Raw genomic sequence first — 19,697 nt, 5'->3', positions numbered from 1 at the left:
CTCAAACATTGAAAGCTGATATTTATCAAAAAAAGATCATGTTATTGGTTTGGTTGATTTATAAGGATGTTCTCTGAGATGAATCAGTTCCAAAGTATGCTATCAGCCACCAAAAAAATAAATAAAATAAAAAATTATTTAAATTAAAAACTGAAACAGCACTTAGGAATAGAAATGTCCAAGACTGGTTAAATAAGTAGTGTAATTCATAAAGGTGTTTCATCATAACAATGCCAAAGCACACTTTTAGTCATTCCTCAGAAACTACTGGAGCAGAGTTGAAATGTGCTATACATCCACCACACAGCTTGGCGCTGCACCATCAGACTATCATTTGTTTCATGGTTTACAAAATTACTTCTCATCATTAAAATCACTATTTCAAACTGTTAGGTAGAGGTGAGTGAATTTTTTTCCCTATGCGTTTACTTACTGATTATAGGGAGCACAGCAGTCGCTTTTGAAGACACATCCTTCATGCAAGTATGCTCAGTGACTAAGGGAGGCTGCTGTGTGATGTATTATGTAATTGCTGTATATGATCTACTTATCTGTATTACGTCCAAATAAAGTGTGTTGTCCCAGAGCTTAAGGATCCTTTACCATATGTACGAGCCTCTGAACAACAAAATGGTATCAGAGCATAATTATGCCAAGAAGTATTGGATGTAAAGAAAAATGCAAGGGATTCTAAGTGGAAATTGAAACTGTTCTTAGTGAAAGGCAAAAATGGTACTAATGGAATTATCAAAAATGGAACTAACTGGGGTAACTATTTCGTTTAGTCATTAAAAATTAAAGCTGCCTTATCCTAAAAAAGACTTGACTCAGTTATTTCAGAACTAAAACCAGAAAACTTAAAATAAGAAGGATGAACAGCTGTGAAATGAACAGAATACTGACACATAAAAGCATATACAGTCAAAAGCCTTTAATCCGGACTCGTCGGGACTTCGGCGATTCCGGATTATCGATTTTTCCGGATTATAGATCATCAGTTTAAATCTGGTAAGATGGCATGCAGAAATTATAAAACTAAAAATATGAAACCGTAATTTATAAAATAATGAGCAATTATGATCTAAAGGGTATCCAAATTTACCAAAAAAGAAGCCTAATATTTATTTGTTTACTTTATTAAACATTTCTTTTAACGCGCGGATGCGTAAAGCATACTTAGAAAATTGCAACCAGAAAACTATGTGATTTGTATTCGTGATATTTATAATGACGAGGAATTTGATTTAAATCATATCAAAGACGGAGTACATCGAAATTAAATACTACATTTAGTAAGGAATTATAAGCCAACTAAAATAAAAACATCTGCCCTGAAGATAACGATAGTGTTGACAGATCAACTTCCAGTTCATTGCGCGCCGCGACGTGCCCCCCCCCGCGCAGAGCAGCGTGAAATTGATAAACAGATTTCGGAACGGTTAGATAAACAAAGGATATGCTTTTATTCATTTTTTGTAGCAATTCGTTTTTTGTTTGATGGACATCGAAACATACTTTCGTTTTCTAGATCCTTTGGGAGCTCCAGCATCGGAAATTCTATTTGACATAATCGAAAGTTCAAGCTTACTTTTAGAAAATTGCTCTTACAGTCTGCAAAAAATAATAAGCCGGATCCAATTTGAAGATTAAGGAACAACGCAATTATCAACATTAACTGAAATAGATAATTAGATAATTTTAGCTTATACCGTCCGTCATACATTAAACGCGCACGCGAAAACGTATTCTGCACTTGCGCAGATGCATATGCGCAGTCGTAAATGTCTTGCGCACACGAGTAAAACGCCTATGCGCATGCGTCAATGCGGCGCATGCGCAGAAAGATTTTAGCTTTGAGGTCCGGATTATAGATCATTCCGGATTACGGGTGTCCGAATTAACGACTTTTGACTGTATAAAACTTTCACTATCAGATCAACAGGTGCTTCAATTTGCCACAAAAGAGAATGCAAAAGTACTTTGGAAGAAAATAAAATCAAATTTTATTGGACAAGCCGGACAGAAAAATAAATGCCAGTAATGAAATAAAAAAGTTGTAAATGAAGTTGCATGAGTTGGCTACTGATTATATCACAAGAGCAAGAGGAATAGCAACTACTAAGTTTCAATCGCTAAAACTAGAAATATCTCCTCGGGAATTGGTGTTTTACACAGTCCGTGGAAAATTCTCTCTAATCAGGGAAATTTTTAAAACTCAACGTGGAAAAACAGTTGATGAAGTACTGAAAATACATCCAACATACAGTTTGCTGAATGGCAGACGACCTGATGGGATCAATGCTGAGGCGTTTGTATCTAAGAGAAATAAAAATTGTAATCTAAGAATTGATTACGTTTGCCGATGGCCTGGTTACATTGCAAAAGACTGCTACTACAGAAACAAGAGCATAAAGAGTGAAGTATCCACAGGTAAAAAGAAATACAGAAGTCCCAGCCTATGAGTGCGAACATTTCATCTCATTTTGATGAGACGGAAACTGATTTCACTCTTCAACTTTCATGTGGAAAAACTGATGAATGTGGCAAAATTTGGTTACTGGATAGTGGTGCAACTGGCCACATGGCACAAGACTTTTTTTGGTTTGAGAATATTATATCAAAGGTGAGGGAAATTTTCCATGCAAGAAAACATTTAAAAATATTTTCTGGAGGTATTGGTACTGTTAAAGCAACTATTTTAAGTAGAAAAAAATTCTAGTTTCATTAATTTAATTACTAGTAATGTTAGTTATGTTCCTGACTTAAGAAATAATTTACTGTCAGTCGCTGCCTTAATGGATAAAGGTTGTAAAAATGAATCAAATAATAGTTGTACATTGGATTTTAGTAGATGCAACCAATACTTTTTAAAGCATGTAAGAATAATGGCAGACTTGAAGTTAATTTAGAACCATATTATGATTCTAAATGTTGCATTGCTAATGATTGTGGTGGTAGCAATTATAAGCTTTGGAATACTAGATTATGTCATTTAAATCCAAAATATATGCTTAAAATGAATGCTTAAACATTTATATTAAACATTAATATTAACAATAAGCAATTTTAAGTGTGAAACTTGTGATATAAGTAAAATAACCAGAAAAGGTCATCCAAATATTGACGTTATTCAGAGTTCAAAAATTTTGGAATTAGTTCTTTCAGATTTCTGTGGTTCTGTTCAAACTGAATTTATTGATGGGTCTTATTTTATATGATCCCAGTGGATGATTTTCTGGAACATAATATGTAAAAACATATTTTCTTAAAAGTAAAAATAAAGTGTTTGATGTATTTTCTAAATTCAAATCTAAGTATAAAAATTTAACTGGTAAAAGAATTAAATGTTTGAGAACAGACAATGGTTTAGAATTTGTAAATGAACAATTAGATAATTATCTCGCTAATTCTGGTATTTAACAAAAACTGTTCCATATAATAATGATAGTAATGGTAAAGCTGAATTCTCAAACAGAGTTCTTTTGGAAAGTGGTAGAACATGAGAGTGAGCATCCGGTAAAATTCTCAGGAGAAGAAATTAATTTTAGTATTCATGTATCAAATTTAACACTCTGTAAAGGAAAAGAAACCACTCTTATAAAAATTTGAACTGGTAAAAAATCCAAATTAAACTATCTAAAAAAATTTGGATGTGGGCCACACTTTCTCATTCCAAAAGTAATGCGAAACAAATTCGATGTACCTGGGAGATGGGAGATAATGTTAGGAAATGCCAAAGAAAAGAAAGGATATTATATTTATGATACAGTAAATAATAAAGTAATAAAAAAAGATCGGTTGAATTTAATGAATCTTTAAAAGGCAGTAATTTAGGAAAACATAAAACCATAGAAACTTGGGATATTGAAGGATTAAAAAGAATTTCATGAAAGGAAAATGCAGTAGATTAAAAAAAAAGAAAAAAGAAAAAAAAAAAAAAAGAAAAAAAAAAAAGAAAGAAAGAAAGAAAAATCACACCTCGAATTTGTTAATACGAAAAATACTCAAACAAGCACTCGCTGAATTTCAAAACCACCAACCTAAATCATTGCAATGATGAGGGTGATAGGGAAATGAAATCCAAACACCTGCTGGCTATGAAATAAGTAATAGAAGTGTAGGTGAAATACCATTAAGATGATCCAAAAGGCTCAAATCAAAACAACTATCATCGAATGCAATCAGTAATGCTCCGAATAAGTTTTAGAAGGAAAAAATAGTGCTAACTGGTAGGAATAGAAGTCAGCAATGGAAAATGAATTAGACTCATTACATAAACTCGAAGTGTGGGAAACAGTAAAGGCTTGAAAAGTCAAAATTAATAAAAAGTAAATGGGTGTGCATTTTGAAGAAAGGAGACTCAGGAGAAATAAAACATAAAGCATGATTAGTAGCGTCTGGATTTCATCAAATAAAGAATAAGGATTACACCAAATCAAATTCAACAGTTGTTAATATCGAATGTTTTAGATTATTACTTACACTTTCAGATAAATTAAATCTGACTGTAAAATTTTATGATGTAAAAACTGCATACTTGTATAGCAACTTAAACGAAGATAATCTTAAGATGTAAATTAAGGAAAAGTATTCATGGGTTGCCTCAATCGGGTAGAAACTGGTATATGAAAATAAAAATTGAATTAGAAATACTTGGATTGGTACAACTAGCATCTGATAACTGTATATTCATTAATAATGAAAGTAAAGACTTTTTTTTGTATTATGTTTGTGCGTTGATGATTTAGCTGCATTTTGTAATAATAAAGAAATACTTGAAAATATTGTTTCTAAAACTCTAAAAATGTATTTGAGTTACATGAAAATATCAATTCAAAATTTTTGGAAATGCGAATAAAAAAACTTAAAAATGGTGCATATTTGTCTCAAACAGAATATATTGAAACCTTATTGATTAAACACAATCTAGATAATTGCAAAGCAGTAAAAATGCCAATAATTAAAGGGGCAGATAAAGTTTTTTTCACATTCAAATGAAAAGTTTGACGCAACTTTGTATCAGAAATTAATTTAGGAACTTTCATATATACTGAATAGACAGCATTCTGATATATCATACGTAACACCTCATTTGTTACAATTTAATCATGAACCAGAAGAAGGGGACTATTGTTTGGCTAAAATGTTATTAAGGTATTTAAAAGGTTTAAAATAAAAGCTTTTCTATAACAATGATTTTTGATTTTTAAATGCATAAGCGATGCCAGTTGGGGAAATGCAGAAAATGGTAAGTCATTTTACTAGGTAATTTATTGATTTCTTGGAAATGTCATAAGCAAAAAAACATCCATCTTTCTACTTGTGAAGGAGAACTGTTTTTTATATCTGAAACTCATATAGATATTATTTGGACTATAAATTTATTATTAAAGTTAAAATGTAAGCAATTTTTGAATGGTGCAGTGATTTTGAATACAGACAGTCAAGCTGCTATCCAGTGGATCAACTGTTCCAGATCATCATCAAAGTCCAGACATATGAACTTACATTTCCATTTTATGAAGGACTTAGTGATGGACAATGCCATTAAATCAGAATATTCACAAATTGATAATATGACTGCAGATTTTCTTACTAAAAGTGTCAGTGAAGAGAAATTAATGTGTACATAAAAAATCAGTTCTTTAATTTTTTAATGTGTTACATATTGTTGGTCTATATTTCATATTTATATTAAAAAATATTACTTGCAGGGAGTTGTGTTGGGTGAGCAAATGTTTTCCCTATGCATTTGCATACTGATTATAAGAAGCACAGCGGTCACTTCTGCCAACACACCCTTCATGCAAGCATGCTCAGTGTAGAGGCTGCTATGTGATCTATTTATCTGTTTTATGTCCAAATAAAGTGTATTGTCCCACAATTTATGGATCCTTTACTGTGTGCATGAACCTCTGAACAACACAAACTAAGTGTAAAAACCTCACTGGGAAACTTCTCTTACAGGGGAGAACAGTTATTTGAAAGTGGAATCATGAAATTGCCTGGAAGATAGCAAACGGTTATTAAACAAAACAGACAGTACAAAAAATTGAAGTTCTTTCTTTTTGTAAGAAAAAGTGTTTTGTATTTTAATATAGAAAATGAGAGTTATTTCTGAACAGCTTACTACATATACCACACCATGAAGCTTAGACGAAGTGATCCATTAGTCCACCATGTTAAATTATAATTTCTTGACATTAAGAAGATAAAAATCCAGAAATAATGAGATAAATAAATTTTAAAAAGTACAGCAAAATAGAAAAACTATGCATTGACATATATATATATACACATATATATATATATATATGCAAATAAATAAAGGGAAATAATTACTTTTAATGCTACTGTCCCTGCATATTGACGACTAATTATATCACCATTGTTCGCCCAAAGCATCTGGAAAATTCTGCGGCAACCAGCTGGTAAGACGCCTTCAGGGGGAAGTAGGCCTAGTTTATTAAACTGCAATTATAGGCAATAAGAAAAGATAGTTTAGTATTCGTAAAATTAAAATACCTGGCAGTAAATTTAGCTACTGTTTTAACCCTCTTCCCTCCCCCCAAAAAAATATGCCAAAAAAATAATAATAAAATAATGAGACACTGAAGAGCAACCATATTAGGGAAACTCGTCCAGTAGCGCGTGGCACCACCTTTCGCCTTGATGACAGCTGAACTTCACAAGACAAGACACTGGAAGTGATAACTGGAAGTGATAAGAAGCCATGCATATCCAAGACCAGGGCTATGGAGTCGGAGTCAAGTAGATTGAGAGGAGATGGGTAAAAGGAGTCACAGTTGGAATCGCTAAAAAAACACTTCGACTCCGACTCCAATTTTTGTTGGACAGTTTGAATTTGAAACGAAATTAAAGTGAATTGAAAAACAAATAATGACAAACTGAGTTAATATTTTTATTTACGAACTATATACATTGATAAATAGTTATTTTGTATTTTATTGACATATTAGTAAATAAATATAAGGGAGTAGGATGGATGTGATATTTGCCATTATTGATTAAACTGATTCATTAAGTTACTAATTTTATTGGTGAATTGAGGTAAGCAGCAAGAACTCCCAAAATTGATGCCATTCTTAGGAAGCGAGCAGGAAAAGGAGCAACGCAATGGAGAAGTACATAATTGATGATATAGTGGTTGTTAGGATTAAGAACTTTTTCGGAAGATGTAAATAACCCTAATATTTCACTAACAGAAAGACTGTGGAATGATCTTGCAGGACTGGAAATCCTTCTTTCAACACCATATATAGCCACAAAAAAGCTACATTCTGAAGAATTCACAAGAGGCAAGACTTGAAGAATGCAATGTTTGTTCTTTCTGAATTGGAGGATTTATTGCAGAAGGAATCATTTCTTCAATGAAGAAAAAAGAAACATCAAGCTGGGTTCAATATATGTAGATCCAAAACGTCGAATTTTCTTGGATGACAACCAAATTAAAAAGGCAAAGAAAGCCATTTTTGAACTTTTATTAAGAATGAAATTATTCTCAGAACAACTGAAGTATTCAAATCAGGACAGTCAAACTGCAGATATTGCAATTGAGTTTCTATCATCTTCTTGCACTGATGAATTAGATTTTGAGAAATATTTGGATAATATTGAAAAGGCTAAGGCAAAGCGAATGAAAATAAAGAACCAAGAGCCTTTAGATATAAAAATGAAAAAATACAAACAAGATTTATACACGGCCTTTTAAGAAATGGATAAATATGATTGCTCTTGCAAGACACCTCTTTTAGAACTTACAAAAATCTATCCTGAAAAGTTAAAGGAAGTAGCCGTAACAATAACAGCTCTTCTTCCTACTCAAGTCAGTGTGGAAAGACTCTTCTCAATTCTGAAGTTTATTAAATCGGATCTATGGTCCTTTAACAAAGAAGATCTTGCCAAAGTTTTACTGTTTCTTAGAAATTACCAATGCCAGTTTTTCCATTTTATAATAAATGCTAATTAATATAAAAATTTACTATGCATCAATTTTTATCTGTAGCATCTATTACTTCTTTTATATTAAAAAAAATAAGCTGTACCCATATTTATATGTTTACATATATATGAAGGAGTGGGAGTCATTAAAATTCCAGGAGTCAGTGTCGGTCATTTTTCCTACCGACTCCACAGCCCTGTCCAAGACTCCTGAATAACCTCCCACAATTCACAAAGAATACATGAAAAGTAGTCGGAGCCTTAAACCCCTCTCTCGATTGCATCCTAGATGTGCTCGACAGGATTCAGTTCAGGTGACCTTGATGGCCAGGAAAATAAGTGCAGGTCTGTGGAATGTTGATCTAACCATTCTAATACAATTCAGGAGCAACAACGCAGAGCATTGTCTTGTTGAAAGATAATCTCTGAGTTGGGCTGTCAAAAATGAACATATATGGTCATCAAGGATATATGGTCATCAAGGATATTCTGGTAATTTTCACCCATGAGAGATGATGTCACATATGCCAGGAGTCCCATTTCAGTCCATGTGAATAGTCCCCAGACAAGAATACCACTAGCTTGAAGAGTTCCCTATTAGCAGAAAGGATACATCGCTTCATGTGTTTTATGAAGTACATGTATTCTGTCATCAGCTGTGTACCAAAGTGAATCTCAACCCATCACTCCAAGCACAATTTTTACACATCTTGAAGATCCACTGACGATGTTCCAAGCTCATGCTAACTACAGTGCCATGTTTTGTGCAGTCAGCAGAAGGACACTAGTAGGATGATTCCTATACCCCATTGAGGGGAGATGGTTTTGTATGGTGTGGCAGGTTACATGTTGCTGTGTACCAGCATTAAACTGACAGATGATCTGTTGTTGCACTGTGGGCTAGCCACCACAGACCTTAGCTGTTGTCCGCAGCAGTTGACGCTGATCGTTTTACCAGAATTGACATTCTCACGGTACACCCGACACGGTGATATGTGAAAATCCAACCCAGGCAGCATGCATTCGTAAATTGCACGAGAAAAATACGTGCAATTTACAAATGGCCTTTCGTATAAAAAAACGTTCAAGTTGAACGTAAAAATATCATAAAAAGTGTCCAGTGGCAATTACTAAATATTTACGTATATTTTTACGTTATACTATACGTAACTTTTACGTAAAATTTAGGTATATTTACGCGAGAGACTACTGTTCATTCGCAACTTTTACGTATAATATACGTAAATTTCAGGGATTTACGTATATTTTTAGTAAAAATTTACGTATATTTATCGCATATACGTAAATCTCAATTTTTTTCCTCACGTATGCGTATATATTTAGTAAAAATTTACGTAAATTTCCCCGATTTTTTACTGTATATAAACGTATATATTAGGTAAAAATTAAGGTAGATATTCCCCGTATTTTACGGTACAAAAACGTATATATTTGATAGAAATTAACGTATATATTTCCCGTATTTTACGGTACAAAAACGTATATATTTGATAGTAATTGACCTAAATCTTCCCTATGTTTTCTTTGCATATGCAAATGACTGGTAAAAATTTAATCCAATGTATTCTCCACTTTACTGTGTATAAATGCACATTTTTTGGTAAAAAATTTGCATAAATCTCCAATTACCTTTTCACTGCATTTTTCATAAAATGCACTTATTTTAATCTCATATTTTTTATATAAATCTATGCAAAAATTTTCTGTATGCTATGATTAAAAGGTAAAATAATTTTTATATCAAATTCTTACATATCTGCCTTTTAGTTATGTACAGCAATATGGAATATATATAACAGGAAAATTTAAATGCACTAGTAAATGAAAAAAAAAAAAAATTCTATTAAAAAATTACGTAACACTTAAAGGCTGAAAATGACTTTTAATATTTCATTTCAAAGTGACTAGAAAATATGCAATAAATTTCGTAAACATCAATTCTGTATTTTAAATCAATTAATGCTATCGTTCATTTGCATTTTTGTTTACTAAATTCATTTCAAAAACTTAAATTTAGTAAAAAACAGTAGCAAACAGTTGTTTACTAAATTCATTATTACTAAATAACACTTTAAATAAATTATTTTCTTTTCCGAAGGACATTTTCTTATGCCATGTAAATGAACGATAGCATTAATTGATTTAAAACATAGAACTCAGGTTTACAAAATTTAATGTATATTTTGTAGTCACTTTGAAATGAAATATTAAAAGTTATTTTCAGCCTTTTAGTGTTATGTAATTTTTGAATAGAAATTAATTTTTTGCATTTAAATTTTCCAGTTATATATATTCCATATTGCTGTACATACCTAAAAGGTGGATATGTAAAAATTTGATATTAAATTAATTTTATCTTTTAATCATAATATGCAGAACATTTTTTCATAGATTTATATAAAAAATAAGAGATTAAAATAAGCACATTTTACGAAAAATGCAGTAAATAGGTAATTGGAGATTTATGCAAATTTTTTACCAAAAATGTGCACTTATACACAGTAAAGAGGAGAAGACATCGGACTAAATTTTTACCAAAGTCATTCATATATGCAAAGAAAACATAGGGAAGCTTTAGGTCAATTATTATCAAATATATAAGTTTTTGTACCGTAAAATACAGGGAATATCTACGTTAATTTCTATCTAAAGTACAATATAGTTAATTAAAAAATTCAGTAAACAAATGTAGCACAAAAGAAAACATCATACGTTTAGATTATTTGAATGAGTGTGCTAAATTTTAAAATTGTTAAATATAGACCAGGAAATTGTAGAAAACTTACCTTTTTCAATAGTTTACCAAGTTGACTTTGTTATTTTCCTTGAAGATGAATGTTTAATGTCACAAATATTTCATTCATATCTTCAGATAATACACAAATATATACATATTTATTTATTAAAATTCAGTTTATCCCAAACATGTTAAAGAAAATATTAATTTGCATGCAAGTTAATCGAGTAACTTCTGTTTTAATTACACACATAATTATGATATGTAAAAATTTTACATTTATGAGTCAATCTTGCAATGTATTGTAATCTATTATTGTTGTCTTTCTCAGTTTAAAATCTTATAAATATATTAGATCAGTACTAAAAGTTCACCTCTACAAAAGAAATGCTTTATTGAGGTATTTTTAAAAAGTTCCCTTTTACAATGTAACTGTTTATTTCATAAATAAGTACATAAAATTATGCAAATTCAAAATTACCTAAATATGTTCTTTATTTTATCTTATATACCAGATAAAATTTTAAAAAGTTAATTTGTTTAGGAATACAGTCAAAAGTCGTTAATCCGGACTCGTCGGGACTTTGGCAATTCCGGATTATCGATTTTTCTGGATTATAGATCATCAGTTTAAATCTGGTAAGATGGCATGCAGAAATTACAAAATTAAAAATATGAAACCGTAATTTATGAAATAAAGAACAGTTATGATCTAAAGGGTATCAAAATTTACAAAAAGAAAAAGCTTAATATTTATTTGTTTACTTTATTAAACATTTCCTTCAATGTAAGTTGCTTCGTTTCATGTGATAATACTTTCTCTTTAATTCTATTAAACAGACATAATTTCTTGTTTAGTTACAAAGTTCGGCTGTTCAAGTCCTATAATTGCTGTGTTGAGAATACCGACTAATTTGTCAATCGAAATGTTTTCGTTTTCAATAACCTCTGGGTCACTTTCTTCACTATCGGAAGCGAATTATAATGACCAGGAACTTGATTTAAATCATATCAAAGACGGAGTATATCGAGATGAAATACTACACTTAGTACAGAATTATAAACCAAATAAAATAAAAACATCTGCTCTGAAGATAAGGATAGTGCTGACAGATCAACTTCCAATCTGCAGCGTGAAATTGATAAACAGATTTCAGATTTCAAAACATACTTTCGCTTTGTAGATACAAATTACATATTAGTAAATATATATCGGAAATTCTATTTGACATAATCTTTCTAATCTATCATAATCTAATAATGACGTTTCTGTCCCCCCCCTCTGCCGCAGAGCAGCGTAAAATTGATAAACAGATTTCGGATTTCAAAACATACTTTCGCTTTGTAGTAAATATATATCGGAAATTCTATTTGACATAATCGAAAGTTCAAGCTTACTTTTATAAAATTGCTCTAACAGTCTGCAAAAAATAATAAGCCGGATCCAATTCGAAGATTAAGGAAAAACGCAATTTGCAACATTAACTTAATTAGATAACTTTAGCTTAGCGTATAACTCCGTTACACATTAAACGCGCATGCGCACAAACATATTCGCAGCTGTAAGGGTCTTATGCGCTCTCGTAAACGCCTGTGCGCATGCGTAGAAAGTTTGTAGCTTTGAGGTCCGGATTATAGATCATTCCGGATTATGGGTGTCCGAATTAACGACTTTTGACTGTATTGAAGTTTTTAAATATTTATCTCATGTGACTTTTTCTATAACATCATTATAAATGTACATGTTGATGTGGACATACCAATTATTTTTTTTCATCAAATAGCTTTATGGTATTAAATGATTTAAAAAGAGGCAACTGGACAAAAGAAAGCAATTAAAAGTTGGCTAATTTTTCATTAAATTGTTGTCAAATGCTGTGCATTTTAGATTATACTCATATGATAACAATGAGTTATTTAAATTATAAAATTATTATGAACATATCCCACATAAATTAACAAGTATAAAATTTCAAGTTGTTTGAAGTATTATGAACTGTAATATTTGCAAAAGAAATACACATGAAATTAATTTAAGAATTAGGTTTATTTTACAGGTATTCGAAAACTGCAATTACTGTTAAACAATAAAAACTAACATTAAATCTGAAGAGCATATTTTTTTCAATAATAAAATTCAACATAGACTTCATGCAGCTTCGCCATATTTGTTCTATAGTTCGCTGTCTTTAATATCCTGCTCAATTTTTGTAAAAGTGAATTCTTTGTCACCCAATGTTTTGAGAACAGCTCCTAAACAAGAAAAAGAAAATTTTGTAATAATTTCACACTTCAGATGTTTTCAGTTTTTAAATATAGTTGAAGTATTTAAATATATTGAAGTATAAAATGCACTGAGTATTTCATATTTAAAAATTTACATTTCAGTAATTAAAAATTTAATTTCATACTATCACACAGTAAGCTTCAATTATATACCTTACACAATGCCTATAATTTCAAGTAAAAAATACTTAAGATTTGTTTAGAACTGCAAGGTTGAGAAAGTCTTTAATGGCTATGTTTGTATTTAAGTACATAAGAAAAAACTTAATTTTGTATTAATTATATTGCATTAGCCTTTTCAATTTTACTCCTATATACAGTAAAGAATATTCGCTTTCTTACAGATAACTTTTTCTTAAATAAAGAGTAAGCAGAAAACTAATCACAACACTATATACATATAACAGAATACTTCATAAACATATACATGTCATTAACATACGTATATGCATTAACAGGCTATTTTACACATTTCAATAAACCAGAAACCAATACACAATCAAAAGTATTATCAGTAAATTCCTCCAAAATCAGAGTAAAAATCTTTAATTATGATAACAATGGCATCTCAGTTTGCAATATAAAATATTTCAAGTCTACATTCATGTGCATTCTAAGCAAACAGAAAGCTGAATAACAATAAAATTATAAATACCATAAAAAAGTTAAAAGTCACGTAGAATGATAGCAAGACTAAATGAAGTCTTCCTTCAAAAATCAATTTAAATTCAAAAATTTGCCTTCCTGTTTAACATCTCAAAATAGGGTTACTGCTTTCACTAACTAAATTTCCTGTCTTGGCAAAATAAAAATTGTCACTTCTGTTGCAGGAAATATTTGCTGCAAACTTTGTATGCAAATAATACAGTGAAAAAATTTTAATTTTGGCTTGAATATTTTCTTTATTAAATAAATGAAAAATTGCCACATAATATTAATATATGATCCACATGAAGCTTTTTACCTCTACCATATCATGCAGCTATTTTAAAATATATAAAAGCCACAGAATTTTTTACCAATATTAATATAGTATAAATCATTAATAAATCTTCTAAAAACAGCCCCAAAATTTCTGAATTTGATACCCAAAACATAATTCTACATAACTGTTAATGTATGCATTTGCTTGCACATACTTAAAATGAATTATACACACAAAAACTTAACATATTAACTTTAATAAATTCTTAATTAGCAGGATGACTCAATTAAGGCAAAATATGAAAGAAATCTACCTGATGGAATAGTTGTAAAAGATATATTTAAAAAAAGCTAATATTGTTTACCTTACACATGGCAGAAATTGAGTAAACTGTATGCAGCTGGATTATTTATTAGGAATAGAAGTTAGATTATTTATTAGGAATAGAAGTACCAAAGTCCCACTAGGGCTTTAACCATTTGGGTGCAAAGAAGCATCTCAATTTAAAAAAGCTAATAGAATTTTATAACTTTTACAATCTAGTACAAATATTAGACACATAAACAACACTAAATGCCATTATTTACTTGCATATTTTCCTTCTTTGTGTACTTTACTCCTTAATTTTTCAGGATATGATTTAGAAACAGAGTTATGGTAAAAATGTATACAGTCAAAAGTCGTTAATCCGGACTCGTCGGGACTTCGGCGATTCCGGATTATCGATTTTTCCGGATTATAGATCATCAGTTTAAATCTGGTAAGATGGCATGCAGAAATTACAAAATTAAAAATATGAAATCGTAATTTATGAAATAAAGAACAATTATGATCTAAAGGGTATCAAAATTTACAAAAAGAAAAAGCTTAATATTTATTTGTTTACTTTATTAAACATTTCCTTCAATGTAAGTTGCTTCGTTTCATGTGATAATACTTTCTCTTTAATTCTATTAAACAGACATAATTTCTTGTTTAGTTACAAAGTTCCGCTGTTCAAGTCCTATAATTTCTGTGTTGAGAATACCGACTAATTTGTCAATCGAAATGTTTTCGTTTTCAATAACCTCTGGGTCACTTTCTTCACTATCGGAAGCGAATTATAATGACCAGGAACTTAATTTAAATCATATCAAAGACGGAGTATATCGAGATGAAATACTACACTTAGTACCGAATTATAAACCAAATAAAATAAAAACATCTGAAGATAAGGATAGTGCTGACAGATCAACTTCCAATCCCCAGCGTGAAATTGATAAACAGATTTCAGATTTCAAAACATACTTTCGCTTTGTAGATACAAATTACATATTAGTAAATATATATCGGAAATTCTATTTGACATAATCTTTCTAATCTATCATAATCTAATAATGACGTTTCTGCCCCCCCCCTCTGCCGCAGAGCAGCGTGAAATTGATAAACAGATTTCGGATTTCAAAACATACTTTCGCTTTGTAGTAAATATATATCGGAAATTCTATTTGACATAATCGAAAGTTCAAGCTTACTTTTATAAAATTGCTCTAACAGTCTGCAAAAAATAATAAGCCGGATCCAATTCGAAGATTAAGGAACAACGCAATCTGCAACATAAACTGAATTAGATAACTTTAGCTTAGCGTATAACTCCGTTACACATTAAACGCGCATGCGCACAAACATATTCGCAGCTGTAAGGGTCTTATGCGCTCTCGTAAACGCCTGTGCGTATGCGTGAAAGCGACGCATGCACAGAAAGTTTGTAGCTTTGAGGTCCGGATTATAGATCATTCCGGATTATGGGTGTCCGAATTAACGACTTTTAACTGTACTGGTAAAAAAAATATTGCTGAAACTGATAAGTCCTTTGAATTATATACTATAGTGCAAAGAGGGATGGAATATGTGACTAAATATGATAAATCAGATTACAATAACATTAAACAAATAATATGAAAAACTGAAAAAAGAAATTTTATTTGAAATTATTTTTTAACTCATGGAAAGACAGACAGTATTTCCAACTTATTAAATTCAATTATATTTTACCTTCGTCAAACCAATATTGGTAAGAGAGTTGTATTTAAAATCGGTGCTAAGCTAAAGCTGCTTTCTTGCCTAATTTTATGCTATTGAAAATACCGGTAATTGTCAAAGTTATTCGTACTCAATATGTGTATGATTATTAATGAGCTGCCAAACCACAGTTAACCATCTAATATACTACATTCAACGTTATTATTTTTCTTTTTGAATGTCAGGTTTTCATTATTTCTGCCAATATATCTGTAACAGGACATAAAGATTGAGTTAATATAGAATAGAAAATTACCTTGCAAGTTAGCACCTTTACCTTAGTGGCAGTACTTCATTCTCTAAAAAAAACATTTTAAATTATTATACTTAAACAAAAAATGCATATTTGTTACAGCAAAACATCATTAACACAATAAACCAGAGTTGAATGCAAATCTAGTTTAACTCCATTCTTGAAAACTAGTTTACTACTTTCAATTTAATTTAAAAATAATAAAAAGGTATGTATTATGATGACTACCTAAATATCTCGCCTAAACTGGCAATCCTTGTAGGTTATACAGGTTAACCCTAACATAGGTTATAGAGGGCACTAAGATAGAGAGTATTAATCCCACACTAGGGACTCTAATATTTGGTAGGAACAGTTTGAAAAGTGAAACAGATATTTATAGTGAACCAATGCAAAACAAAAACAATAGTTCTTTAGGGACAAAGCCCCTTTGGACTAATAGATACGAGTAAATTAACAGCTTTTAGCTATTTTTTCTTCTTGTAAAAAATACACATACAGAATATTTTTAGAAAATAACAGTACTTTAAGCATGCATTTTCCACATATTTAACACAATAATTCATTCTAGCTCTGTTGCAATACTGGCAAAGGTACTCCTCTGTTATTAGGACGGGATTCAGAAATGTACAATGAAACCTCGAGATACGAGGAAAGTATGAGCGAAATACTAGCATTAATTCGAGTAACGAGCAATGAGCCAGGCTGCTGGTATGGGTGGCACCATTTCCCTATCCGGCTCAACTCGGGGAATCCCCTCGTCAGATCACTCAGTGTTCTTTTATATACGTGTTTGTGCACTTGTAAGTTAATTGTTTTGACATTTAACGTGAAAATAATTATTTCAAGATGCCTCGCAAGAAGATTGTTGGCTCAGATAGTGCTGCAAAGAAAAATAAGGAGGCCATGGCCGTCGACATCAAGAAACAAATCATAGATAAACATAAGCATGGTGACGGAATTGGCGAAGACTTGCGGCCTTTCAACATCAAAAATCTATACTATTCTGAAGAAGCAGGAAAAAATTAAGAAACCTGATGTAACCAAAGGAATTATCGTTGCTTCCAAGCACCATAAAAATAGCTTTGTTGAGATCTCAACCTAGATGTTGAGAAGCTGTTGTTGGTGTGGATTAATGAGAAGGAGTTAAAATGTTGGTAACAAAGTTAAACTATTGTTATATTATTTACCAGTGTTATTTATTAGAAAAAATTGACTTGATATTAAAATGTTGATATTTTTTGGGGTGTGGAATGGGTTAACTGAATTTGCATTATTTTCAATGGGAAAGCTTGTTTCTAGATACGAGAAATTCGCTATACCAGTTGAATGCTGGAACGAATTAAACTCGTATCTTGGGGTTCCACTGTAGATATGTAAGCATGTGTATATGTATGTATGCGCATATATGTGTATAAGTATACACATACATAAAGAATATACACATGCACACATGAGCACCTACATTTAAAAATGCATGCATATAAACACACATTTCTGAATCTGGTCCTGATAACAGAAGAATACCTACATGAATCATAGGATTTACATTAATCAGTTTTATTAGAATTCTTAAATGCAGAGGATTTACATTAATCAGTTTTATTAGAATTCTTAAATGCAGAGGATTTACATTAATCAGTTTTATTAGAATTTTTAAATGCAGAGGATTTACATTAATCAGTTTTATTAGAATTTTTAAATGCAGAGGATTTACATTAATCAGTTTTATTAGAATTTTTAAATGCAGAGGATTTACATTAATCAGTTTTATTAGAATTTTTAAATGAAATCTTCACTATCCGAAAATTCAGTTTCATTTCCAGCTGAAACTGTATCAGGACAATCTCATTTATATTATTTCCCTCTAACAACTGAACATTTTGAAAACCTTTTCTATTCCATGGAAAACTAATGCTACATTAAACATACATTTTCTAAATCTGAAAATTTTAAGTTAGAAACTGTAATCATTCTTAAAAAAGTTTGATTTATGCAGATGTTAGATCAATAAAATTACTTTCCTGTGAAAAAGTAATATGGCATTGAACAACACGATTTCACACATCAAGATATACTGAGTGAAAATTCCTGAAATGTTTTATTTCTTGGTATCTCTGCAAGAATTGTATAAATAAGACTACCTCCCTTTTAAAAAAAAAAATGTTTAGTAAATACTATGAAGAAAATTGGTTACATTATTTACAGTTCATAATTAATAGAAAATAAATCATTTCTTAGCTTATCAGAATTTATTTTTATCACATTCATAAACAGTACTAATTTAAACAAACATACCATTATGATTTCAATAACTATGAAATAGAAAATCCAAATCTGCATCTTTGATGGTCTAGTAGATTGGACATCTCGTTTACTACAATTCAGCAGGGTGCTGACTCCCCAGACTGTAATATATATATACAATTAATTTACAAGGGAAAAGCACCAAAAATATAAACAATTTCTTGGTTTTATATAAGCATTTCTGCACATTTACAATTTTAATTTTTTTAACTATCTAGTTATATCAAAATACATGATTTAGTAAAATATAATTCAAATAATTTACGGTATTTTAGATCAAATACTAATTTTTCAATAAATTTTTTCATGCAAGTCTAATAATCAACATAACTATCAAGTTTTGACTTCGAAAATTATGTTTAAAGAAACTTGAAGCTGCAGTAAATAGTAATAAATTTATTCAAAACAGAAAGTAAAGCATTCTTACTTTATTTTCTTTCTTTAACTATGGCAGATCTTTTAAAACAACAAAATCAAACAAACAAAAAAGAAATGCATTCATGAAAGGACTTAGGACTTACTTATTATTCATGAAAGGATATATTTCAGTAATTACAAGTGCATAAAAATTCAGTATATATATAAAAAAAAAAAATGAACACAGATTTGGAACAAAGTACCTGTGTTTCTATGGCATAAAATTTCCTTTTTTAATAGCACAATATCTTTGAGTTAAAGATTATATATTAAAGCAAATTTGTAAAACTAAATTCAAAAATAAGAAATTAAATTATTTTTAGGGAAAACACTAAGCAAATAAAAAATTTTGAATTTCATATATAAATGAAAGTTACATGCTTTATTTTTTGGCATAAGGTAGATAACATTTCCATAACAGATTTCTGAACAATTAGTCATGTTAATATTGCCTTTCTTTTTCCATTAAAAGCTATTTCCTGCTTAATTACAGTATGCTTTAAGATAAATATTAAAACGTTTGAGTAAAAATAATATAACTATAAAAAGGTGAGACACATACAAAAAGGAGTGACACAAACAGTAAGAAACAGACTAGTGCAAAATTTAACAGTACCAAATCCTGAAAATGAATCATTAGGCACGTACACAAAAGAACAACACATGGAAAATCACATTTACTACACAGACGCTATTTATAAAATTTTATATAGGTGAAGAAAGTACGA

At 30.3% G+C, this 19,697-nt stretch overlaps 1 protein-coding gene across 3 annotated transcripts in view; it reads right to left on the bottom strand.

Annotated features, from left to right (window-relative positions):
- The window catches only part of sp3 (phosphatidylinositide phosphatase spermathreecae), a 122,046-nt gene that overhangs the window by 46,215 nt on the left and 56,134 nt on the right, over positions 1–19,697 (bottom strand). For all 3 annotated transcript variants that reach the window (XM_085820642.1, XM_085820629.1, XM_035376531.2), the window contains one exon: positions 6,343–6,471. In XM_085820642.1, the coding sequence (XP_085676768.1) occupies positions 6,343–6,471 (129 nt within the window). The remainder of the gene's footprint in view (positions 1–6,342; positions 6,472–19,697) is intronic.

Source organism: Stegodyphus dumicola, chromosome 1, assembly GCF_044657685.1.
Source record: "Stegodyphus dumicola isolate Sdum_Otavi_A_Nest chromosome 1, ASM4465768v1".
In the NCBI taxonomy this organism is placed as follows: domain Eukaryota; kingdom Metazoa; phylum Arthropoda; class Arachnida; order Araneae; family Eresidae; genus Stegodyphus; species Stegodyphus dumicola.
This window is presented reverse-complemented; position numbering and strand designations above follow the sequence as displayed.